The sequence below is a fragment of the Odocoileus virginianus genome, unplaced genomic scaffold (assembly GCF_023699985.2).
Source record: "Odocoileus virginianus isolate 20LAN1187 ecotype Illinois unplaced genomic scaffold, Ovbor_1.2 Unplaced_Contig_8, whole genome shotgun sequence".
Taxonomy (NCBI): Eukaryota; Metazoa; Chordata; class Mammalia; order Artiodactyla; family Cervidae; genus Odocoileus; species Odocoileus virginianus.
In genome coordinates this window covers 347,569-375,112 of record NW_027224325.1, presented here as the reverse complement: position 1 = coordinate 375,112, position 27,544 = coordinate 347,569, and the positions used below count along the sequence as shown (strand labels likewise).

General features: G+C 38.4%; 2 protein-coding genes and 1 pseudogene across 3 annotated transcripts in view; 2 read left to right on the top strand and 1 right to left on the bottom strand.

Moving 5' to 3' along the window:
- TRIM33 (tripartite motif containing 33) overlaps window positions 1-27,544 on the bottom strand; it is a 141,887-nt gene that overhangs the window by 91,619 nt on the left and 22,724 nt on the right. The window lies entirely within an intron of this gene.
- Window positions 18,127-18,353, top strand: LOC110147039 (small nuclear ribonucleoprotein G pseudogene; annotated as a pseudogene).
- LOC110143769 (heterogeneous nuclear ribonucleoprotein A1) lies at window positions 24,182-25,778 on the top strand. The gene has a single exon (XM_020903500.2). The coding sequence runs from the start codon at window positions 24,240-24,242 to the stop codon at window positions 25,200-25,202; it is 963 nt and encodes a 320-aa protein (XP_020759159.1). The 5' UTR covers window positions 24,182-24,239; the 3' UTR covers window positions 25,203-25,778.

The following is a 27,544-nucleotide window of genomic DNA, read 5'->3' as shown; positions in this document are numbered from 1 at the left end:
GAGCCAGGATTCCCACAGCTGCCTGGTACAACGCATCTACTCATTAACTGCCTACTCTAGGAGGCTCCCTGGGAGGCACAGTCAGCCAGCCAGCCAGTCCTTGGATCGTGAGGGCTGCTCCGACCCCAGCTGTACAAGCTGAGCAGGGAAACAGTAAGGCTTTACGACTCTTGGGATAAGGCAATTAATTTGAAAATATTAGAACAAGCCACTGAAACAAAGTTTATCATGTCTCCCATGGTTCACAGTTCACCACTGACCAGTAACACGTCCCATAAAACCGACCCTGTAAAGGGAGCCATACTCACGTACAGGCAAAGAACAAGTGTATGCGTTCCATTTGAGGAAGGTCAGTAACTTGAGGGAGACCAATGTGAACAATCAGAACCAGCTCACTGACTTCTATAGAGGCAGGACTAATAGAAGGAACGAAAGAGAACTTCGGGAGAAAAACAAAAAAGCTACTAAGAACTCTGAAGAGAAATGAATTAGAATATATATCACACATATAAGGAAATGAGTTCTGCTGGAATAAACAAACATGATTTTCATTAAAAAAAAAAAAAAAATAGAAGACCTGGGGGGGAAAAGCAACTTAATCAAATCAAGAAACATACTTAAAAGATTTTAAAAGAAAAGGATAAATAAATACCAGCAAATGGGGATGGGTGGCAGGAGGAAGAGCAAACAAAAAAACAAAGAGAAAAAAGGAAAAGAGTATTTTCAGCTTGCCCAAAAAGTTCTTTTGGGTTTTTCCACAACATCATATGAACTTTTTGGCCAACCCAATAGCATTATATAAACCTAATCTGACCTCAAAAAGTATTAAACAGGACAAGGAGAAATTTTATTTAACAGTGAAGGATACAATCCAAAAACCGTCAAGGTTTATGCAACACACAAGATGACAGCCACAAACAAAAAGTAAAAATATATGCATATACACAAATATAATGGTAAAATATAAAATTTAGTGGCTCTTGACTACGAACAAAGATAGTGGAGGTGATGGAATTCCAATTGAGCTGTTTCAAATCCTGAAAGATGATGCTGTGAAAGTGCTGCACCCAATTATGTCAGCAAATTTGGAAAACTCAGCAGTGGTCACAGGACTGGAAAAGGTCAGTTTTCGTTCTGATCCCAAAGAAAGGCAATGCCAAAGAATGCTCAAACTACTGCACAATTTCACTCATCTCACACTAGTAAAGTAATGCTCAAAATTCTCCAAGCCAGGCTTCAGGAATCCGTGAACTGTGAACTTCCAGATGTTCAAGCTGGTTTTAGAAAAGGGAGGAACCAGAGATCAAATTGCCAACATCTGTTGGATCATCGAAAAAGCAAAAGAATTCCAGAAAAACATCTATTTCTGCTTTACTGACTATGCCAAAGTCTTTGACTGTGTGAATCATAATAAACTGTGGAAAATTCTGAAAGAGATGGGAATACCAATACCACCTGACCTGCCTCTTGAGAAACCTGTATGTAGGTCAGGAAGCAACAGTTAGAACTGGACATGGAACAACAGACTGGTTCCAAATAGGAAAAGGAGTACGTCAAGGCTGTATATTGTCACCCTGCTTATGGTTAACTTATATGCAGAGTACATCATGAGAAATGCTGGGGTGGAGGAAGCACAAGCTGGAATCAAGATTGCCCGGAGAAATATCAATAACCTCAGATATGCAGATGACACCACCCTTATAGCAGAAAGTGAAGAACTAAAGAACCTCTTGATGAAAGTGAGAGGAGAGTGAAAAAGTTGGCTTAAAGTTCAACATTCAGGAAACTAAGATCATAGCATCCGGTCCCATCACTTCATGGCAAATATCTAGGGAAACAGTGGAAACAGTGTCAGACTTTATTTTGGGGGGCTCCAAAATCACTGCAGATGGTGACTGCAGCCATGAAATTAAAAGACGCTTACTCCTTGGAAGGAAAGTTATGACCAACCTAGATAGCATATTAAAAAGCAGAGACATTACTTTGTCAACAAAGGTCCATCTAGTCAAGGCTATGGTTTTTCCAGTGGTCATGTACAGATGTGAGAGTTGGACTATAAAAAAAACTGAGCACCGAAGAATTGATGCTTTTGAACTGTGGTGTTGGAGAAGACTCTTGAGAGTCCCTTGGACTGCAAGGAGATCCAACCAATCTATCCTAAAGGAGATCAGTCCTGGGTGTTCATTGGAAGGACTGATGTTGAAGCTGAAACTCCAGTATTTTGGCCACCTGATGTGAAGAGCTGACTCATTTGAAAAGACCCTGATGCTGGGAAAGATTGAAGACAGGAGGAGAAGGGGATGACAGAGGATGAGATGGTTGGACAGCATCACCAACTCAGTGGACAGGGGTTTGGGTGCAGTCGGGAGTTGGTGATGGACAGGGAGGCCTGGTGTGCTGCGGATCACGAAGAGTTGGACACAACTGAGCAACTGAACTGAACTGAACTTCTTTACCTGAATTGGGAAATCCAGAAAATTTTGATTAAAGTTTAGTTTCAAAACACACAGTGAAAAGACCTGATCTGAACTGGCATGAAACTATTTACATCTTTAGTTACCCTACTTAATGTAAATACTGCTGCAAAATACTAAACTATTTAATTTACACAGATACTACCACAAACCCTGCTGAAAGGTTAAGTACTATCTTTCCTCTCTAAAACGAAAATTTATGCATCCCAAAGTGCACCTGACACCAAGCTGAATCCATGAAAGGAATCTTTTAACTTAAAACAATAAAGTATTTTTGTTTTCCTACATCCATAAAACTTTAACCATGTAACTTGGCCATGAATGGGGAGGGGGAAGGCAGGAAGTAAAAGGTTTTACTGACCACATGTATGGACACAATCCAATTAACTCTAAAAATAAACAAATTAATTAAATAAAATATAAACTCTCCACCCCTCCCAAAAAAGTGAAATGATTCCTAAATAAGACATGGTACAAAAGACCTATACATAGAAAACTATAAAACACTGATGAAAGAAATCAAAGAGGACACAAACAGATGGAGAAACGTACCGTGTTCATGGATTGGAAGAATCAATATTGTCAAAATGGCTATTCTACCCAAAACAATCTATAGATTCAATGCAATCCTTATCAAGCTACCAACGGTATTTTTCACAGAACTAGAACAAATAAGTTCAGAGTTTGTATGGAAATACAAAAACCTCGAATAGCCAAAGTAATCTTGAGAAAGAAGAATGGAACTGGAGGAATCAACCTGCCTGACTTCAGACTCTACTACAAAGCCACAGTCATCAAGACAGTATGGTACTGGCACAAAGACAGAAATATAGATCAATGGAACAGAATAGAAAGCCCAGAGATAAATCCACGAACCTATGGTCACCTTATCTTCAACAAAGGAGGCAAGGATATAAAATGGAAAAAAGACAACCTCTTTAACAAGTGGTGCTGGGAAAACTGGTCAACCACTTGTAAAAGAATGAAACTAGAACACTTTCTAATACCATACACAAAAATAAACTCAAAATGGATTAAAGATCTAAATGTAAGACCAGAAACTATAAAACTTCTAGAGGAAAACATAGACAAAACACTCTCTGACATAAACCACAGCAGGATCCTCTATGACCCACCTCCCAGAATATTGGAAATAAAAGCAAAAATAAACAAATGGGACCTAATGAAACTTAAAAGATTTTGCACAAGAGAGGAAACTATAAGCAAGGTGAAAAGACAGCCCTCATATTGGGAGAAAATAATAGCAAACAAAGCAAAAAAGGACTAATCTCAAAAATATACAAGCAACTCCTACAGCTCAATTCCAGAAAAATAAATGACCCAGTCAAAAAATGGGCCAAAGAACTAAACAGACATTTCTCCAAAGAAGACATACAGATGACTAACAAACACATGAAAAGATGCTCAACATCACTCATTATCAGAGAAATGCAAATCAAAACCACAATGAGGTACCATTACACGCCAGTCAGGATGGCTGCTATCCAAAAGTCTACAAGCAATAAATGCTGGAGAGGGTGTGGAGAAAAGGGAACCCTCTTACACTGTTGGTGGGAATGCAAATTAGTACAGCCACTATGGAGAACAGTGTGGAGGATTTCTTAAAAAACTGGAACTAGAACTGCCATATGACCCAGCAATCCCACTTCTGGGCATACACACCAAGGAAACCAGATCTGAAAGAGACACATACCCCAATGTTCATCGCAGCACTGTTTATAATTGCCAGGACATGGAAGCAACCTAGATGCCCATCAGCAGACGAATGGATAAGGAAGCTGTGGTACACATACACCATGGAATATTCCTCAGCCGTTAGAAAGAATTCATTTGAATCAGTTCTAAAGAGATGGGATGAAACTGGAGCCTATTATACAGAGTGAAGTAAGCCAGAAAGATAAAGACCAATACAGTATACTAACACATATATATGGAATTTAGAAAGATGGTAATGATAACCCTATATGCAAAACAGAAAAAGAGACACAGATGTATAGAAAAGACTTTTGGACTCTGTGGGAGAAGGCGAGGGTGGGATGTTTTGAGAGAACAGCATCGAAACATGTATATTATCTAGGGTGAAACAGATCACCAGCTCCAGGTTGGATGCATGAGACAAGTGCTTGGGCCTGGTGCACTGGGAAGACCCAGAGGGATCGGGTGGAGAGGGAAGTGGGAGGGGGGACTGGGATGGGGAATACATGTAAATCCATGGCTGATTCATGTCAATGTATGACAAAACCCACTACAATACTGTAAAGTAATTAGCCTCCAACTAATAAAAATAAATGAAAAATAAATAAATAAATAAGACATGGTAGAGGATCCCCTGGCAGCCCAGTGGTTGGAAGCCCTTGTCTCAACTGTAGGGAGCATGGTGGGGAACTCAGACTCTCCATGTCTGTGGTGCAGCCAAAAAAGAAAACTCAAAGAAATGATATTCTGGGTTCAAACAGGAAATTTTTAAGTGAAAAAAATTACTAAAATGGAAAATACTTTATAACTACATTTTACTTCATAACAAATTATTACACAGTAAAATACAAAAGGAAAAAATATTTGGCCTATGTGGCATTTATTGTAACAATTAAAGATATATACAGTTACAGTTAAACTACTGAAAGTAAAAAAATTTTTGAAAGTAGTAAGAAAATGGGGCTTCTTCCCAGGTGGCTCAGTGATTAAAAAAATCCATCTGCTAATGCAGGAGACATGGGTTCGGTCTGTGATCTGGCAAGATCCCACGTGCCATGGAGCAACTAAGGCCGTGTGCCACAACTGCTGAGCCTATGCTCGAGAGCCCAGGAACTGCAACTACTGAGCCCACGGGCAGAAACTATGAGACCCGAAAGCCTGAGAGTCCATGTTCTACACTAAGAAAAGCCACGAGAAGCCCAAGCACCACAACTAGAGAGTAGCCCCCATTTTGTCCGCAACTAGAGGAAAAGCCCTCAGAGCAGCGAAAGACCTGGCACAGCTATAAATAAATAAATAAATAAAGGAAAGGAAAAAGAAACTTCTGGTGTACAACTCTTTTTTCTTCCTTCTTTTTATTTATTTGTTTATAGCATTTTTCAATGCTGTGAGGGCTTGTACAATTGAATGACAGTAAGATTTACATTAGACTGTGCAGAACAACAGAGGTCAAAAACCAGTGGGGTGACACAATTCAGAGTGGTGAAAGAAAAAATCACCAACAAAGGGTTCTATACTCATCAAAACTAACCTGTGAAAATGAAATAAAGAAATCCTCATATAATCATGAATGTAGAGAATTCATTTCAAACTGACCTGCCTTCAAAGAAGGTCCTCAAGTTGAAAGGAAGTGACCTCAGATGTAACTCGAATGCATACGGAGATAAAGAGCACAAGTAACATTAACCCTTGTTAACCTTACTGCAAGATTAAACCAGTCAATCAATCCTGAATATTTACTGGAAGGACTGAGGCTGAAGCTCCAAAACTATGGCCACCTGACACAAAGAGCCAATTCATTTGAAAAGACCCTGATGCTGGGAAAGATTGAAAGCAGGAGAAGGGGATGACAGAGGACGAGATGGTTGGGTGGCATCACCGACTCAATGCTCGAGTCTGAGCAAGCTCCGGGAGATGGTGAACGACAGGGAAGTCTGGCGTGCTGCAGTCCATGGGGTCTTGAAGAGTAGGACATGACTCAGGGACTGAACAACAAGGCTAATTATATTGATAAATGTATCACAGAATATAAATCTTACTTATTCTCTTACCTTAATTGATTTAAAAAGTTGCATAAAACAGTAATAGCACAAAGAAGGAGATAGAAAATGGATTTACACTGGTGCAAGGACACAACACCAAACCATGACACAAACCCAGAAAAAACTAAGAGAATGCCAGAAATGGTAAATAAACACAGGTTAATATGACAAGCTCTTACGTATTTTTCCCATTCTCGTCTTTAACTTCTTTAAAAACCATCAAAGTGTATAAGCAATGACTAACAATATTGTTGGGTTTATAACATATAGATGCAATGTATGAAACAACAGTAACACAAAGAAGCCCTTACCAGGTTTTTCTTATATATTTTGAAGCAGTCTTGTTAGGTGCACATATGGTTATAATAGTATCTTCCTTAGAATTGCCATTTTCATAATTATAAAATTTTCAGTTTGTGTCTAGTAACTTTTTTCTCAAAAACTATTTTATCTGATATTAGTTTCTGTATTTTACTGAAATCAAGTTAGTAGTAATCTAAAGTAGACTGTGATAAACCAAGATACATACTGGAATCCCTAGAGCAATTGCTAACAAAGGAATTAAAATAGAATACTAGGAATTACCTATGTATTACAAAAGAAGGCAAATAAACAACCAAGGAACAAAAAAAAAAAAAAAACATATGTTGCATAGAAAACCAACAAAGATTTGCTGATATAAATGATGACGGTAAATGAGAATGAAATAAATACTCCAGTCAAAAGATAGGACTGCTACTTACAAGAGACAGAGAGATCAAAAACATAAATAGGATGAAGGAAAAAACATGGAAAAAATATGTCATGGAAACTGTTAACTATGAAAGAGCTGGAGTAGCTATACTAATATACGATAAAATAGTTTTTGAGAAAAAAGTTACTAGACACAAACTGAACATTTTATAATTATAAAAATGGCAATTCTAAGGAAGATATAATTATAACCATATGTGTACCTAACAAGACTGTTTCAAAATATAAAAGAAAAACCTGGTAAAACTGAAAGTAAACAAATAGAAGCATGAAGATGAATGAATGAGTGGGGGAATAAAATACACAGGCTCACTAAATGTGAGACATTATCAAGTGGCTAAATATATGTGCAATTGGTATTTCAGAAAGGATATTTTAAAAAATCAGAAAAATATTTTAAGAGAAAATGGCCAAATTTTCTCCAACTTGAACAAAAATAATCCAAAATTCAAGAATCTCAATAATCCCTGAGGATTACACCTCTAAATAAAACCATACCAAAGCACATCATAAAATCAATTGCTAAAAACTAGTAATAAAGAGTAAGCCTTAACAGCAGTGGGAGAGGTGGGTACGAACATATTACACACAAAGGAACAAAGATAACACTGACAGAAGACGTTTCATCAGAAACTATAAATCCATGGGACTTCCCTTGTGGTCCAGTGGCTAAGATTCCATGTTCCCAATGCCAGGTTCTATCCCTGACCAGGGAACTAGATCCTACATGCCATAACTAAAATATTCTGTATCCTACAACTAAGATACAGTGCAGCCAAAATATATAATTTTTTAAGCCAGAAGTTGTTAATGGAATGCCATCTTTAAAGCAGTAAAAGCAAAAACAGACACATGAATTAACAAACCAAATGAAATGACAAACCACAGGGGAGAAAACAGCAGAGATTACTGATGTACAATTAGTGCATAAATATAAAATAAATGCTTAATGTATTCAAAACAGAATAGCATTAACTATGACCAAAGAAAAATACAAAAACAGATTTTAAAAAGAACAAAAACCTAGAAACAAAAACAGCTAAGTAATAAATTTAAAATAAATGGAGACCATAATAAAGACAAAAGTATAATGAAACTTTTCAGTACACTTCTGAATGGAATTAAAAAAAAAAAAACTCCAAGAAATTTTTTGAGGGAGGTTTATTTTTTGACCCCTGCCACACAGCATGTGGGATCTTAGTTCCCTGACCAGGGGTCAAACCTGTGCCCCCTGCAGTGGAAGCAGGGAGTCTGAACCAATGGATAGCCAGGGAATTTTAGTTAACTAAAATTTAAATAGCTACAACTAACTAGTGCAATGGTACAAGACCTAGGAAGTTCCTAGGAATTCAGACCTAGGAAAATATTTGAGATATTACTTTAAAAAAATACATTAACTTTTTAATTTTTTGAGAAAATGGAATCTCACACACACACACACACACACACACAAATCAACAGCTAGCTAACTTCCACTAATGGAAGAATGAAAAGTGAACCCTCCCCTCAAAGTGCAGATATAAAACTTGACAAAACTGTCACAAACAAAAGAACCCATCCATTTCAAAGCACTGGGAAACAATCATTATCAGACAAAATGAGAAGTGCTTATTCTACAAAAATATGCTATCGTAAAAACAGTGGAAGGCACTGGCCTTCTTGCCTGAGCATGATCCTACGATCCCCTACTTCCACTCGAAAATTCTAGTATGCACCATCAGTAGTTTTACTAGAGTGAGGGTGACCATAAAAAACAGGAGCTCTGTTCTCATACCATATACAAAAATAAACTCAAGATGGATTAAAGACCTGAATGTAAGACCAGAAACCATAAAACTAAAACAAAACATAGAAGAACACTCTTGACATAAATGGTAGCAATAATTTCTGGATCTGTCTCCTAAGGTAAAGGAAACAAAACCAAAAATAAACAAATGTTGGGCTTCCTTGGGGATCAATGCAGGAGACACCACTTATCCCTGGTCCAGGAAGATACCACAACTAAGCCCGTGTGCTACAACTACTGAGCCTGCGTTCTAGAACCCAAGAGCTGCAAATGAGCCTCTGGGCCTCAACTACTGAAGCTGAGTGCCTAGAGTCCATGCTCCGTAATAAGAGAAGCCACTGCAATTAGAAGCCCACACACTGCAACCAGAAAGTAGCCCCTACTCATCACAAGAGAAAGCCCACACACAGCAATGAAGACCCAGTGCAGCCAAAAATAAAATAAAATAAAATTTTAATTAAAAAATGGGACCTAATTTAACTCAAAAGCTTCTGCACAGCAAAAGAAACCAGGAACAAACAAAAAGACAACCTACCGAGTGAGAGAAAACATTTGTAAATGATATGACCAATAATATCCAAAATATATACTGTTGTTTAGTCACTAAGTCGTGTCTGATTCTTTTGTGACTCCATGGACTACAGCCTGCCAGGTTCCTCTGTCCATGGGATTTCCCAGACAAGAATACTGGAGTGGATAGTCATTTCCTTCTCCAGGGGATCTTCCCAACCCAAGGATTGAACCCAAGTCTCCTGCATGGCAGGCGGATTCTTTACCACTGAGCCACCAGGGAAGTCCCATAAAGCTCATGAAACTCACTATTAAAGAAAAAAAAAATTTAAAAAATAGGCAGAGGACCTGAATAGACATTTCCCAAACAAGACATACAGATGACTGACAGTTCTCATCACTGCTAATCATAAGAGAAATGCATGTCAAAACCACAATGAAGGACTTTCCTGGTGGTCCAGTAGTTAAAAATCTGCCTTGAAATTTGAGGCACTCAGGTTCAATCACTGGTCAGGAACTAATATCCCACATGCTGTGGAGCAACTAAGGTCGTGCACCACAACTAGAGTCCATGTGCCACAGCTGGAGTTTGTGCACTGCGACAAAAGATGCAATATGACACAACAAAGATTCTGAGTGTCCCAACTAAGACCTGACAAAGTCAAATAAATAAATAAATATTATTTTTAAAATATATCCTCACATCCATCCGAATGGCTATTACCAAAAGACCACAAATGACAAATGTTAGTGAGGATGTGGAGAAAAGGGAACACTCCTACACTGTTAGTGGGAATGTAAACTGGTGCAGCCACTTTGGAGAACAATATGGAGGTTCCTTAAAAAAAAAAAAAAACTAAAAATAGAACTACCATATCATCATCCAGCAATTCTACTTCTGGGAATAAAATTAAAGAAAGTGAAACGCTAACTCAAAAAGATATATGCACCCCAATGTTCATAGCAGCATTATTTACAATAGCCAAGATATGGAAGCAACCTAAGTGTCCATCAACAGATGGATAAAGAATTGTATATATACATAGAGAATATTATTCAGCCATTAAAAAAAAAATGAAATTCTGCCATTTTCAACAACATGGATGGACCTGGAGGGTATTATGCTTAGTGAAACAAAGTCAAAGAAAGAAAGACAAATACTTTATGTTAAATTTACATGCAGAATCTAAAAACTAAAACAAATGAATGAATATAACAAAGCAGAAACCGACACAAAAACAGAAAACATCAATAGTGAGAGGGAGAGAGGAGGCACAAGATAAAGGTTGCACAAGATTATGAGGCACAAACTAGTAAGCATAAGATAACCAAGCTACAAGGATATAGTTACAGCACAGAGAATATAGCCAATCTTATATAATAACTTCTGTATTTTTTATTTTCTGTTCCTTGTTTTTCTTCATATAGTAACTTTAAGTGGAGTATAATATATAAAAATATTGGGTCACTCTGTTGTACACCTGAAACTAATGTAACACTGTTAATCAACTATACTTCAACTTAAAAAACAAAAAAGCAGCTTTGCTGCCATATGAAGCAGGATCAATTGGGTCAGGAGAGCCAATGTGAACAGATTTGCCAGCTAAAAGTAGGTATTCCAGTTTGGAAAGAACACCTTGTACACACTGAAGTCTGGGTCACAGCTAAAGCAGGCAGCAGGCCACTGGGAAAACACAAGACACTTAAAATGAGGGAGTCACAGAATTAAGATAAAACGTTCTACACACACCTGGCTAACTAAAAGAGATACTCAAGAAAGCCCAGCAAAAAAAAAAAAAAAAAGGCCATATGAGACTAAAAACTGGCTGCAACTTTTAGTGTGTTTCCCAAACTAAACAAAGATGGATCATTAACGGTGTGAGGCTGATAAACTCAAGATATTTGATCAAAAATTCCACCCTAAAGCACTGACTGACCACCAAGCTATGCAGACATACTAACAGAAGTGAACCCTAGAAAGCCAGGCTAAATAATAAAAATAAAAATAACTGAAAAGAGGTATCAATGCCTGTGAGCTGCACAAATTTCATACTCTTAAGACTAAGGAAGTTACTACAAAATAGCAACAACCTGCAGAAAAATAAACCAGAATTTAGAGTTGCTATAATATAGGAAATCATAAAGAAACAGAGAAGTGTGACTTAACCTGGTGGGGGCGGAGGAGATTCAGTCAACTAATCAACTGAGTCCAAACACTGGAGATTTCAAAGCAGCTATTATAAAATACTCCTAAGAATCAAGTAAAATACGATGACAGTACTCAACATATAGGAAGTCTGAAGAGAGAACTAGGTATTATAACAACAATCCATAAGATAAAAAGTAGAACATCCAAAATAAAAATTTAATCATATATCTAGGCTCAATAGCAGACTTAGTGGACCTGTAGATAATCTAAGTATTCAATCCTTAAAAGGCAGAAAGATCAAAAAAAAAAAATGGGGGGAGGAGGAGGAACAGCCAGGGAGACATCAAGGTCTCAAAATGAATGTAGTGGAAGTCTCAGAAGATGAGAGTAAGGAGTAGGAAAAATGTTTTGAGAAAATGTCCCAAACTCAATAAGAAGAGTCAAAAAGCTGGAAAAATTCAACTATAATAAAACAAAGAGAATCAAACCTTGATTTATTATGCTTAAACTACTGCAAGGCCAAGATTTTTCAATGAAAATCCTGAAAGCAGCAACAGAAAAACAATTCATCACCCACAGGGGAACAACAACATTAACATCTGACTTTTCATCAGAAAGAGTGGAGGCCAGAAAGCAATGAAGTGACATATTTAAAGTAACTGAAAGACTGTAGAACCAAGAATTCTTTATAAAGCAAAAATATTCTTCAATCTGAAAGCAAAGTAAGGAAATTCCCAGATAAACAAAAATTAATAGAATGTCATGAGCATATCTCTACCACAAAAGAAATACTAAATGAAGTTCATTCAGGCTGAAAAAAACTGAAATCAGACAATACCCTAGATCCACAGAATGGAAAACTGAAGCATTAGAAAGGGTAAACATGGAAGACATAAAAAAGACTGTTTTCCTCTTAATTTCTTTAAAAAAAAAAATAAACATAAGATTGTTTAAACTGATAATCAGAATAAAGTTTTTTAAACATATAAACAGAATAATACAATAGTTACAAAGGAGAAGAAGTGAGAAGAGAAGTGAAAGTCGCTCAGTCGTATCCAACTCTTCGCAACCCATGGACTGTAGAATGCCAGGCTCCTCTGTCCATGGAACTGTCCAGGCCAGAATATTGGAGTAGGTATTCCCTTCTCCAGGAGATTTTCCCAACCTAGGTCTCCCACACTGCAGGCAGATTCTTTACCATCTGAGCCATCACGGAAGCCCCAGTTACAAAGGAGAGGAATGGATCTATAGCAAAGTTGCTAGATTTTAACAAAATAAATACAATATTACCTTGAAGTGGCTTATATTAAATTAGACATATAATTGCTAGAGGAAAAACTAAGACAGACACAAAGTAAAAACAAAGAGAGAGAAAATTTTAAAGAACATTAAAAATACTGGACACAAAAGGCTTAGTAAGAGAAAGGAACCAAAACCTGACATGACAAAGAGAAAACAAACATCCTAAGTCCAACCAGGGCTTCCCTGGTGGCTCAGACGGTAAAGAATCTGCCTGCAGTGCAGGAGACCTGGGTTCGATCCCTGGGTCGGGAAGATCTCCTGGAGAAGGGAATGGCTACCTAAGTCCAACCACACAACCGCTGCTGTTGTTCAGTCACTAAGTCGTGTCTGACTCTTTGAGACCCCATGGACTGCAGCACATCAGGCTTCCCTGTCCTTCACCATCTCCCAGAGTTTGCTCAAACTCATGTCCATTGAGTCAGTGATGCCATCCAACCATCTCATCCTCTGTTGTCCTGTTCTCCTCCCGCCTTCTATCTTTCCCAACATCAGGGTCATTTCAAATGAGTCAACTCTTTGCATCAGGTGGCCAAAGTAGTAGAGTTTCAGCTTCAGCATCAGCCCTTCCAATAAATATTCAGGACGGATTTCCTTTAGGATGGACTGCTTTGATCGCCTTCCTGTCCAAAGGACTTTCAAGAGTCTTCTCTTACACCACAGTTTGAAAGCTTCAGTGCTCAGCATTCTTTATGGTCCAACTCTCACATCCATACATGACTGCTGGAAAAACCATAGCTTTGACTATATGGACCTTTGTCAGAAAAGTGATCTCTGCTTTTTAATATGCTGTCTAGGTTTGTCATAGCTTTCCTTTCAAGGAGCAAGCATCTTTTAATTTCATGGCTGCAGTCACCATCCACAGTGATTCTGGAGCCCAAGAAAATAAAATCTGTCACTGTTTCCACTTTTCCCCATCTATTTGCCATGAAGTGATGAGGAAAAAATGGACAAAGTACTCCAATGTAAAGGCAGAGATTGTCAACCTGGATAAAAGACAAAATCCAATTATACGGGGTCTAAAAGAAACATTTCTAGATATAAAGACACAACAGACTGAAAGTGAAAAAAAAAAGGAAAAAGATATACCATGAAAATAATCATGAAAGGTGGAGGAAAAAGACTCTTAGATAAGAAAGATTACTCACTAGACATAAAGATAAATATTTTATACGCTAAAGAACCAATACATCAAAAATAGCTAACAATTATAAATGCATATGTACCTAAAAAAATACATGAAGCAAAACTAACAGAATGAAAGGAGAAAGGGATAATTAACTATTGCAGATGGAGATTTCAATACTCATTTTGCAGAAATTGATAAAAAACCGTCTTAATAAAATATAAAAACTTAAACAACATAGCAACCAACTTGATGTAACTGATCTACGCAGAACATTCCATACAAAGATCAGTTCAGTTCAGTTGCTCAGTCGTGTCCAACTCTTTGCGACCCCATGGACTGTAGCCCGCCAGGCTCCTCTGTCCATGGAATTCTCCAGGCAAGAATACTGGAGTGGGTTGCCACACCCTTCTCCAATGGGATCTTCCCAACCCAGGGATCAAACCCAGGTGTGGTTAAAAGAGATCTCTTATTAATAATGAAAAGATGCACTTATCATCCCTATCTCTCAGTCTTATAAGTTCTGTCCAGAACCAGGGACAAAGATTAAACACATAACTTATAGTATCTGTGAGGAAGAGGAAATAAGCCATGTCAGAGACCTTGTGCCGGGTACAGAGCCTAAAATAGTATTACCTGGCCCTTTAAAGAAATAGTTTGCCAACTCCTTTGCTAATTAATGGGCTTCCCAGGTAGCTCAGTGGTAAAGGATATGCCGACCAAGCAGTAGATGTTGGTTCAATCCCTGGGTCAGGGAGATCCCCTGGAGAAGGAAATGGCAACCCACTTCAGTATTCTTGCCTGGGAAATCCCATGGACAGAGGAGTCTGGCAGGCTACAGTCCCTGGGGTCGCAGAGTCGGACACGACTTAGTAAAACAGCAGCAGCAGTGCTAGTTAATAAAACAAATCTCAATAATTTGAAAGGGTTTAGATCATTCATGGTATGTTCTCCTACCACAATTAAATTAGAAGGTAACAACAGAAAGAAATCTGAAAAGCCAAAATTTTGGAAAGTTTAAAAACCAAATTCTAATTAACCAACAGGTAAAAGAAGAAACCATGAGGACAAATAGAAAATACTTTGAACTGAATATATGTTAAAATTAGTATATACAAATTCACTGGATACAGTTAAAGCAATACACAGAGTCGAAAAGAAATTCTGCCATAAAATGTTCTATATCTGCAAAGTCAAATGGGGAAGCCATTAAGCACGTGAGATCAGAGAACACTTGAAATGTGACTAGAATGACTGAAGAACTCAATCTAGTATTTAACTTTAGCATTAACAGCCACATATGGGAGTTACCTAACACATTTGACAGCACAGGCTTAGAAAGTTAGAGCTTTAAAAATATACTAGAAAACAACAACAACAAAAATTTTAACCAATAATCTGATCATGTGATTCTGAAAATCAAATCCAAATTAAGTAGAATAAAATAAAGATCAGAGTTGGTATCAATGGAGGGAAGGGGGGTAAAACTCAAAGGTGATTCTTTGAAAAGATCAACAAAATTGATAATTAGCAGGATGGGAGATAAGGTGCAGGTAATGAAAGGAAGGGGGAAGGGAAGAGATGGGGCTATGGGTGTGCGGAAACATACACTGAGATTGATTTAGAGGTTAAAAAAGAAAACAAAGAATATGAAAATCAATTAATATAAGAGTGAAAGAGGACTTAACAACTAACCGTACAGAAATCAAAAGAATTAAGGGAATATTATGAAAGGCTTTTTACCTGATAAAAAAGATCTTAATTTAAAATGTTCATCTTTTTTTTTAAACTTTTTATTTTGTATTGGGGGTATAGCTGATTAACAATGTTGTGATAGTTTCAGGTGAACAGCAAAGGGACTTATAAAAGTTTTTATACCAACAAGATAGACACTGTAAATGAGTCAAAGAAACTTCCTCAGCCTTCCAGCAGCTAAGACTCCATGCTCCCACTGCAGGGGGCACAGATTTGATCCCTGGTTAGACACTTCCCTGGTGGCTCAGACGGTAAACCGTCTGTCTACAATGCGGGAGACCCGGGTTCGATCCCTGAGTGGGGAAGATCCCCTGGAGAAGGAAATGGCAACCCACTTCAGTATTCTTGCCTGGAAAATCCCATGGAGGGAGGAGCCTGGTAGGCTACAGTCCATGGGGGTTGCAAAGAGTGGGACACAACTGAGCGACTTCACTTTCACTTGAGAAACCAAGTTCCCACAAGCCAAGTGGTGCAGCCATAAACAAACAAGTCAAATTCCTAGAAAATACAAACTACCAAATACTGGCTCAAGGAAACAAAGAAACTGAACACACTAATATGAAGTAAAGAAACTAAATTTGTAATTAAAATCCTCTACAAAAGAAAGTCCAGGCCTGCTGGGTTTTTTCAATGATAAATTCTCTCAAGAAAAAAAATAATACAAACCTTATACAAACTCTTTAAAAAACAGAGGAGGAAGAACTTCCCTGATGGTACAGTGACTGGATCAGAGTTTACCAGAATTCCACATGCCTCGGAGCAACTGGGCCCAGGGGCCACAACTACTGACCCCAGGGGCAGTAACTACTGAAGCCCGAGAACCTAAAGCCCATGCTCTGCAACAAGAGAAGCCACTGCAGTAAGAAGCCCATGCACCACAACGAAGAACAGATGCTGCTCGCCACAACGAGAGAAACCCCATGTGCAGCAAGGAAGATCCAATGCAATCAAAACGCAAAAAAATAATGTCTTAAAAAATTAAAAACCAAGGAAAAGACGACAATTAACAACTCATTTTAAGAGGCCAATAATACCAAAGACATAAGATGACAAAGTCATCACAGAAAAAATATTCTAAGAAAATTATATTGGGGAACAGAGAGACAAGGATCATTCCCAAGTTTCTTGCTTTAGGAATAAGAAGAATAAGAGCTTACACAGAGTACATCTTAAAATTTTCGAGACAAGTTCAATTTTAGACATGGTAAGTTTTAGATGCATCTGGGTCATTCAAGAAGAAATATTAAAGAGACAGTTGTGTTAAAACTGTACTTGAGTGAGACTGCATCATGATAATATAATGTTTTATTCTGATATGTCCTACCAGACAAGATGACTTCTACTCTTAATAGCTTCTTAGTTGTTTTACATTTTCTGGTAAAAATAATATAACTAGCATTTTATATGTTAGTGATTTCTGGGTTTCAATGAGTTATTATATAATCATTTATCTTGTTCAAAATTTTAACTATGTCCACGGTTTACTTTTTCAAAATAATTATAAAACATTAAATAGTGGGAAAACAGAGCTAAATAACCTTGACCAAGACCCTCTGACCTGTAAATTTTCTAATTTGCAAAAAAATAAATCATATTGGAAATTCCCTGCACATCCAGGGTTAGGACTCCAGGTTCTCCTGCCGAGAGTCACAGGTTCAATGCCTCATCATGGAACTAAAACCCCACAAGGTGCATGGCATGACCCAAAAAATAAATACAAATATACAGATAATTAAATAATAAATTATACCGATCATCCCTTCAACTGTTAAAGTTAACTGCTTATTTAGGTCTTCCAAACCACCACATGATATCCTGAGATACTAATACTGCTTTTCATAGAACAGGAATTGAAGCAAGAATTCAATGAACCATGATTCTATAATTTCACACTTATAAAGTGTCAAATGTCAGGACCTAAAGAAATCTTCAATATATCCACTTCAACAAATAATGTTGGGAAAACTGGATTGCCACATGCAATGTGGAATGAAAGAATGAAACTGAACCCCTGTCTTACACCATACACAAAAATCAAAGACCAGAAACTATAAAACTCCTAGAAGGATACAAAGTGGATAAGCTCTTTGACATCAGTCTTGACAACAGTTTTTTCAGTTTGATGCCATGAGCAAATGTAACAAAACAAAAATAAACATGTGGGAAACATCAAACTAAAAAGCTTTTGCACAGTAAAGGAAAATATCAACAAAATGAAAAGGCAAGCTACAGAATGGAAGAAAATATTTGCAAGTCATTATCTGGTAAGAAGTTAATAACCAAAATACATAAAGAACTCACGTAACTCAATAAAATCCAATTTAAAAATGGACAAAGAAATGGAATAGACATTTTTGCAAAGAAGAAATACAACTGGCCAACAGGTACATGCAAAGGTGCTCAACATCACTATCCATCAGGGAACAGAAACCAAAACCACAATGAGATATCATCTCAAATCTGTAAGAAAGGCTTTCATCAAAAAGACAGATACCAGCTGAGGAGACATGATAAGCAAAGCTCATTCTCCTGAGTTGAAGATATTTATGGACAAGAAGTTACTGAAATTAAATGGTGGCAGACATGTCCAAGGAATATTGCGGGGATTTGATCCCTTTATGAATCTTGTGATAGATGAATGTGTGGAGATGGCAACTAGTGGGCAACAGAACAATATTGGAATGGTGGTAATACGAGGAAATAGTATCATCATGTTAGAAGCCTTGGAACGAGTATGAACAATGGCTGTGCTCACCAAAGGAATCAACTACTTCCATGCATTCCCTTTCCACATTTTAAGAGAAAAATTGGGTCGTGTACATTTTCTTACTGAACTTTTTTGTTAAATAATTGTAATAGTCAAAAATGCTTTCTCAGCTGTTCTCAATATAGAATATTTGATCTTATTCTGATTTTTTTCTATCATGACCTGTTCCTGGTTGGAAAAACAACAAAAAGATAGCAAACAAGTAGTGAGGATGTGGAGAAAAGCAAATAGTTGTGTACTGATGGTGGGAATGTAAACTGACACAGCCATTATGAAAAACAGTACAGAGGTTTCTTAAAAAAATGAGAACTGATATATGACCCAGCAATTCCACTTCTGGGTATATATCCAAAAAAGAAAAGAAAACAAGATGTCAAAGAGACACTGCACTCCCGTGTTCATGGCATTATTCACAATAACCAGACATGGAAACAACCCAAGTGTCCATCAACAGATAAACGCTTAAAGAAGACGTGGTGCTACTATTCGACATAGTTTTGGAAGTGTTGGCCACAGCAATCAGAGCATAAAAAGAAATAAAAGGAATCCGGATAGGAAAAGAAGAAGTAAACCTCTCACTGTTTACAGACGACATGATCCTCTACATAGAAAACCCTAAAGACTCTACCAGAAAATTACTAGAGCTAATCAATGAATATAGCAAAGTTGCAGGATATAAAATTAACACACAGAAATCCTTTGCATTCCTATACACTAACAATGAGAAAACAGAAAGAGAAATTAAGGAAACAATACCATTCACCATTGCAACAACAAGAATAAAATACTTAGAGGAGTATATCTATCTAAAGAAACAAAAGACCTATATATAGAAAACTATAAAACACTAATGAAAGAAATCAAAGAGGACACAAATAGATGGAGAAATATACTGTGTTCATGGATTGGAAGAATCAATATTGTGAAAATGAGTATACTACCCAAAGCAATCTATAGATTCAATGCAATCCCTATCAAGCTACCAACGGTATTTTTCACAGAACTAGAACAAATAATTTCACAATTTGTATGGAAATACAAAAAACCTCGAATAGCCAAAGCAATCTTGAGAAAGAAGAATGGAACTGGAGGAATCAACCTGCCTGACTTCAGGCTCTACTACAAAGCCACAGTCATCAAGACAGTATGGTACTGGCACAAAGACAGAAATATAGATCAATGGAACAAAACAGAAAGCCCAGAGATAAATCCACATACCTATGGACACCTTATCTTCGACAAAGGAGGCAAGAATATACAACGGAAAAAAGACAACCTCTTTAACAAGTGGTGCTGGGAAAACTGGTCAACCATTTGTAAAAGAATGAAACTAGAACACTTTCTAACACCATACACAAAAGTAAACTCAAAATGGATTAAAGATCTAAATGTAAGACCAGAAACTATAAAACTCCTAGAGGAGAACATAGGCAAAACACTCTCTGACATAAATCACAGCAAGATCCTCTATGACCCACCTCCCAGAATATTGGAAATAAAAGCAAAAATAAACAAATGGGACCTAATTAAACTTAAAAGCTTTTGCACAACAAAGGAAACTATAAGCAAGGTGAAAAGACAGCCTTCAGAATGGGAGAAAATAATAGCAAATGAAGCAACAAAGGATTAATCTCAAAAATATACAAGCAACTCCTACAGCTCAGTTCCAGAAAAATAAATGACCCAGTCAAAAAATGGGCCAAAGAACTAAACAGACATTTCTCCAAAGAAGACATACAGATGACTAACAAACACATGAAAAGATGCTCAACGTCACTTATTATCAGAGAGATGCAAATCAAAACCTCAATGAGGTACCATTACACACCAGTCAGAATGGCTGCTATCCAAAAGTCTACAAGCAGTAAATGCTGGAGAGGGTCTGGAGAAAAGGGAACCCTCTTACACTGTTGGTAGGAATGCAAACTAGTACAGTCACTATGGAGAACAGTGTGGAGATTTCCTTTAAAAACTGGAAATAGAACTGCCATATGACCCAGCAATCCCACTGCTGGGCATACACACCGAGGAAACCAGATCTGAAAGAGACACGTGCACCCCAATGTTCATCGCAGCACTGTTTATAATAGCCAGGACATGGAAGCAACCTAGATGCCCATCAGCAGACGAATGGATAAGAAAGCTATAGTCCACATACACAATGGAGTATTACTCAGCCATTAAAAAGAATTCATTTGAATCAGTTCTAAAGAGATGGATGAAACTGGAGCCCATTATACAGAGTGAAGCAAGCCAGAAAGATAAACACCAATACAGTATACTAACGCATATATATGGAATTTAAAAAGATGGTAATGATAACCCTATATGCAGGACAGAAAAAGAGACACAGATGTATAGAACAGACTTTTGGACTCTGTGGGAGAAGGCGAGGGTGGGATGATCTGAGAGAATAGCATTGAAACATGTATATTATCAAGTGTGAAACAGATCACCAGCCCAGGTTGGATGCATGAGACAAGTGCTCGGGGCTGGTGCACTGGGAAGACCCAGAGGGATGGGACGGGGAGGGAGGTGGGAGGGGGGGATCAGGATGGGGAACACATGTAAATCCATGGCTGATTTATGTCAATGTATGGCAAAAACCACTACAGTACTGTAAAGTAATTAGCCTCCAACTTAAAAAAAAAAAAAAAAAAGACGGTGTGGATGCATGATGTATACCTGCATACAGTCACACAGACAAAAAACGGGACAGTGTTCAGCCACGAGGAAAAAGGAAACCCTGCCATTTGTGACAACAGAGATGGATCTAAATGAAATAAGCCAGACAAAGACAAAAACACGGTGTCACTTACATGTGGAAGCTGGAAGAAAAAAAAACAACCTTAAAAGTCAAAAACTCAAAGAAACACTAGAAGTGGTTGCCAGGGGTTGGGGGGGCGAGGAATAGAAGAAGAGAGAGAACCTTATGATAAAAGGATACAAATTCTCTGCTCTAAGATGAATAATGACTGAAAAATCTAATGTACAACACGGTGACCATAGTTGATAACACTGTATTACACAGCTGAAATTTCCTTAGGGATTAGAACTTAAATATTCTCACCGATATATATAAAAACACAAGGTGATGGATGGGTTAACTGAATAGACATGGAGGAATCCTTTCACACTATGTATCAAATCATCATGATGTACATTTCAAATACCTTACAATTTTGTCAACTATACTTCACCAGGGCTTCCCTGGTGGCTCAGATGGTAAAGAATCCACCTGTGATGCAGGAGACCTGGGAATGGCTGCCCACTTCAGTATTCTGGCCCAGAGAATTCCATGGACAGAGGAGCCTGGCAGGCTCCTCTACAGTCTATGGAATCGCAAAAAGTCAGACACAACTGAGCAACTCTGACATCACTTCACGAGGATATCTCAACAAAGCTGAAAAAAAAGGAAAAAATCCTCAGTATCTCCACTGTCGTGATCTTAAATACAGGACATTTTAATTGAAGCCAATATTTTTTCTTACCTAAACTACTAAATCTTGCCCTCCAGGTCAGAGGGTAGTAACAGGGAGCTGAATGCCTACCCCCACTAGACAATGACAAGACAGAATAACATGGTGGAAAGTGAGGCAAGTCATCACTCTACTCCCAGTCTCTGATATGCTGAAGTTCAGGGGAAGCCGAGATTCCACCCTTAACCTACAGCAAAAAAGTGGGGTGAGTCAGCCCTAGGCTTTCTCTTCCCCTGTGTCAGGGAAGCTCAGTGGAATTGAGCATTGTTGTTTAGTTGCTAAGTCCTAAGTCCAGCCTGACTCTTGCTTTTCCCAGGCAAGAATACTGGAGTGGGTTGTCATTTCTTTCTCCAGGGGATCAACCCAACCCAGGAACCGAAACGCCTGTCTCCTGCATTGTAGGCATTCTTTACCACTGGGCCAACACGCGTTGTCCAGTCGCTAAGTCGTGTCTGACTCTTTGTGACTATGTGGACTGCAGGCTTCCCTGTCCTTCACTATCTTCCAGAGTTTGCTCAAACTTATGTCCACTGAGTTGGTGATGTCATCCAACCATCTAAGCCTCTGTTGCCCCCTTCTCCTGCCCTCAACCTTTCCCAGTATCAGGATCTTTTCCAATGAGTCGGCAACAAATTTATGAGTTAGTATATCCCATTTTTGTAAGGAAAGAGCAAGTGGGAACTGAAATTTCAGCTCATTCATTTGCAACAAGGCAGTTAAGAGTCAGCACTCCACTTCTGCTGAAATGGTGACATTAGGGCCCAAGGAGAAGCCAAAACCCATTTAGCTATCATGTCGTTCCATAGGAAAACCGCTTGCTAAAAAGGATTAAATATGACCCTGAGTATCAGAATATAATGTCCACAATATCACGAAACACTCAAAAATCAGCCAAACTAACAACTAGGAACATTCTAATTTAAATGAGAAAAAACAACCGACATATGTTCAAGAGAATCAGATCTTAGAACGATGTGACAAAGAATTTAAAGAAATTAACATACATACATGGGTACATAGTCGTGCATGACTCTTTGTGATCCCACAGACTGTGGCCCACCAGGCTCCTCTGTCCATGGGATTTTCCAGGCAAGAATACTGGAGTGGGTTGCCATTTCCTACTCCAGGGGATCTTCCTGACCCAGGGATTGAACCCGAATCTCTTGCATCTCCTGCACTGGCAGGTGGATTCTTTACCACAGAGCCACCTGGGAAGCCTGTACAATACCAAACTAAAATAACTAAAAAACTTGATAAATTACCTCAATAGTAAAGTGAAAATGACAGAGAACAGAATCATTGAACTTCAGACCAAATCAATATAATTTACCCAAAATAGATGAAAAAATTTTTAAGAGTCTCAAGAACCTGTGGGAGAATAAGAAAACAGCTAACATTCATACCACTGCCATCCTAGGAGGAGCAGTGGAATTCAAAAAGTATTTTAACAAATAATGACTAAAAATCTCCCAAACTTGCCAAGATAGAAGCGTACAGATGCAAAACCCTTAAGAATGGAATTAGAGGGATAAATCTAAAGGATTTACAGAATAAATCCAAAGAAATCCACACCAAGACCCATCATTGAGTTCTGAAAGCTTACACACACAGAAAAGCCTTGAAAGGAGCCAATGTAATTGCGTTACAAAGAACATCAATTCCAACAACAGTGGATTTCTCAATGAGGGACAAAAGGAAGTGAGTGGAACAAAGTTGTTCAAAGAAAAGAAAAAACATCAATAAGTCCTGTACTCAAAAAGAAATATCCTTCAAGCAAGAAAGCCAATCAAAAAGATATTCTCACAGAGCAAACAAAACTTTGTCACTGGCAAACCTACCCTTAAATGTATGATTCAAGAAGTTTGCTAAACAGAGGAAGTGAAGTCGCCCAGTCGTGTCTGACTCTGTGACCCCATGGACTGCAGCCCACCAGGCTCCTCCATCCACGGGAGTTTCCAGGCAAGAGCACTGGAGTGGGGTGCCATTGCCTTCTCCAGGGGATCTTCCCAAAGATGTGTTAACAGAATGAACATCAATCTTCAGAAAAGAACACTGTAATGGCTAAGAATGAGGGTAAACAATACGTTTCCTCATGGGTACCTTAAATCTTACGTGATGGCTGGTGTAAAAATTATAACAATATCTCATAAGGTGCTATATATAGAGGAAATATTTAAAGATAATCCTAGTTTACAACAGGAAAGGGTAAAAGGATCTGAATACTTTCTATACTCAACTCCAAATAATAAATCATCAGTATAGACTGTAAGTTAAAAATGAATAATACAAGATCTAAAACAATCATTAAGAAACTATTTAGCTTTCTGCCCGTGGACGCCACCGAGAAAGCATCGTTGAAGACTTCCCCGCCTCCACTGCCGTCATGTCTAAATCAGAGTCTCCCAAAGAGCCCGAACAGCTGCGGAAGCTCTTCATCGGAGGATTGAGCTTTGAAACAACTGATGAGAGTCTGAGGAGCCATTTTGAGCAATGGGGAACGCTCACAGACTGTGTGGTAATGAGGGATCCAAACACCAAGCGCTCCAGAGGCTTCGGGTTTGTCACATACGCCACGGTGGAGGAGGTGGATGCGGCCATGAATGCAAGGCCACACAAGGTGGACGGAAGAGTTGTGGAACCAAAGAGGGCCGTGTCAAGAGAAGATTCTCAAAGACCTGGTGCCCACTTAACTGTGAAAAAGATTTTTGTTGGTGGCATTAAAGAAGACACTGAAGAACATCACCTGAGAGATTATTTTGAACAGTATGGGAAAATTGAAGTAATTGAAATCATGACTGACCGAGGCAGTGGCAAAAAGAGAGGCTTTGCTTTTGTAACCTTTGATGACCATGACTCTGTAGACAAGATTGTCATTCAGAAATACCACACTGTGAATGGCCACAACTGTGAAGTGAGAAAAGCCCTGTCTAAGCAAGAGATGGCTAGTGCTTCATCCAGCCAGAGAGGTCGAAGTGGTTCTGGAAACTTTGGTGGTGGTCGTGGAGGTGGTTTTGGTGGGAATGACAACTTTGGTCGTGGAGGAAACTTCAGTGGTCGAGGTGGCTTTGGTGGCAGCCGTGGTGGTGGCGGATATGGTGGCAGTGGGGATGGATATAATGGATTTGGTAATGACGGAAGCAATTTTGGAGGTGGCGGAAGCTACAATGATTTTGGCAATTACAACAATCAATCTTCAAATTTTGGACCCATGAAAGGAGGAAACTTTGGAGGCAGAAGTTCTGGCCCCTATGGTGGTGGAGGCCAATACTTTGCCAAACCACGAAACCAAGGTGGCTATGGTGGTTCCAGCAGCAGCAGCAGCTATGGCAGTGGCAGAAGGTTTTAATTACTGCCAGGAAACAAAGCTTAGCAGGAGAGGAGAGCCAGAGAAGTGACAGGGAAGCTACAGGTTACAACAGATTTGTGAACTCAGCCAAGCACAGTGGTGGCAGGGCCTAGCTGCTACAAAGAAGACATGTTTTAGACAATACTCATGTGTATGGGCAAAAAACTCGAGGACTGTACTTGTGACTAATTGTATAACAGGTTATTTTAGTTTCTGTTCTGTGGAAAGTGTAAAGCATTCCAACAAAGGGTTTTAATGTAGATTTTTTTTTTTTTTTTGCACCCATGCTGTTGATTGCTAAATGTAATAGTCTGATCATGACGCTGAATAAATGTCTTTTTTTTTTTTTTTTTAATGTGCTGTGTAAAGTTAGTCTACTCTGAAGCCATTTTGGTAAACTACCCCAACAGTGTGAAGTTAGAATTCCTTCAGGGTGATGCCAGGTTCCATTTGAAATTTATTTACAACCTGCTTGGTGGAGAAGCTGTTGTCTTCAGAACCTTGGTGTAGTTGAACTGACAGTTACTGTGTTGTGACCTGGAGTTCACCATTAAAAGGGTCACCCATGCAAAGTCATGGAGGTTTTTTTTTTTTTTTTGGTTATTAATGATTGTTGGCACATCCTATGCAATATATCTAAATTGAATTATGGTACCAGATAAAAGTTATAGATGGGAATGAAGCTTGTGTATCATCCATTATCATGTGTAATCAATAAAAGATTTAATACCCTCAAAAAAAAAAAAAAAAAAAAGAAACTATTTAAGCGCTATATAAAACTATATAAAAACACTATAAAAAAGATGGAATCTTAGAACTTCCTGATAGTCCAGCAGCTAAGACTCACTCTCCCAATGCAAGGGGCCCAGGTTCATCCCTGGTTTGGAAACTAGATGGCACATGCAGCAACTAAAGATACTACATGTCACAACTAAGACCCAGTGCAGCCAAATAATAAATAAAAATAAATATTAAGATAGAATTTTTTTAAAAAATGTTTACGTAACCCACATGAAGGCAAGAAAAGAAAAACAGAGGAATCAAACAGTAAGAGATTTAATACCTAGCATATCAATAACTGACTTAAAATATAAATGGTCTAAATACACATATTAAAAGACAGAAGTTGGCAGAATGGATAAAATTAAAACATGCTCCAACAATACATTCTCTAAAAGAAACCCACTTCAAACAAAAGACGTTAAGTACTCTTTTGTTTAAAGCAAAAAGACAGGAAAAGAAGATACACCATGAAGATACTGATTTTCTTAAAAAAAAAAAAGAACAGGAACAATTTTTGAAAAGGTAGTGGAAGGAGCTCTGCAGATGCCTTCATGGGGAAATAACCATAACTGGGGAAATTTTTTTTTTAATAACCACTTGAAATCTCTGACAATTGTCCTCAGACCATACAGTTTAAAAAAAAAAAAAAAAAAGAATAAACAAACATTTAGGGAAAGTTATTAAAGCTTGGTGGAAAAAACTGCAAGTCTGTGGCACTGAGGCTACAACCCACTCTCCACCTCCCACAACTCCAGGTAGACAGGACCAAGAAGACCTTTCCCACAGGCTCCAAGCCAAGGGGGAGGCCATCAGCATTTCTCATCCTGCACAGCTCCGGACTGCAGATGCTCAACTCAAGGCAGTGCAACCAAGAGGTCAGAAATTCCCTTCCTCCACACAGCCCCAAAACATAAGACACAACTCTACCCTAGACACAGTAGAACAAAAATTCTGGGGCCAACTGGCTCATTTACTTGTAATGCACAGGCTGCATGCCTAAGAAGAGCAAAGTCAATAAGACAACTGTACTCCACCTAGTATCCTGCTCATACAGTAGGGAAGTCACCCCCAAGAAGTGAGCCATTAGCCCCACCTACAGCTCTCCCAAAAACACAAGAGAAGACTCCACACATGGACATCATCAGATGGTCAATACCGAATTGAGACTGATTATATTCTTTGCAGCCGAAGATGGAAAAGCTCTATACAGTCAGGAAAATCAAGACCGGGAGCTGACTGTGGTTCAGATCATGACTCCTTATTGCAGAATTCAGACTGAAATTGAAGGAAAAAAAATTGAAGAAAGTAGGGAAAACCACTAGACCGTTTCAGGTATGACCTAAATCAAATCCCTTATGATTATACAGTGGAAGTGACAGATTCAAGGGATTAGATCTGATAGAGAGAGTGCCTAAAGAGCTATGGATGGAGGACTGTAACACTGCACAGGAGTGATCAAGACCATCCCCAAGGAAAAGAAATGCAAAAAGGCAAAATGGTTGTCTGAGCAGGCCTTACAAATAGCTGAGAAAAGAATAGAAGTGAAAAGCAAAGGAGAA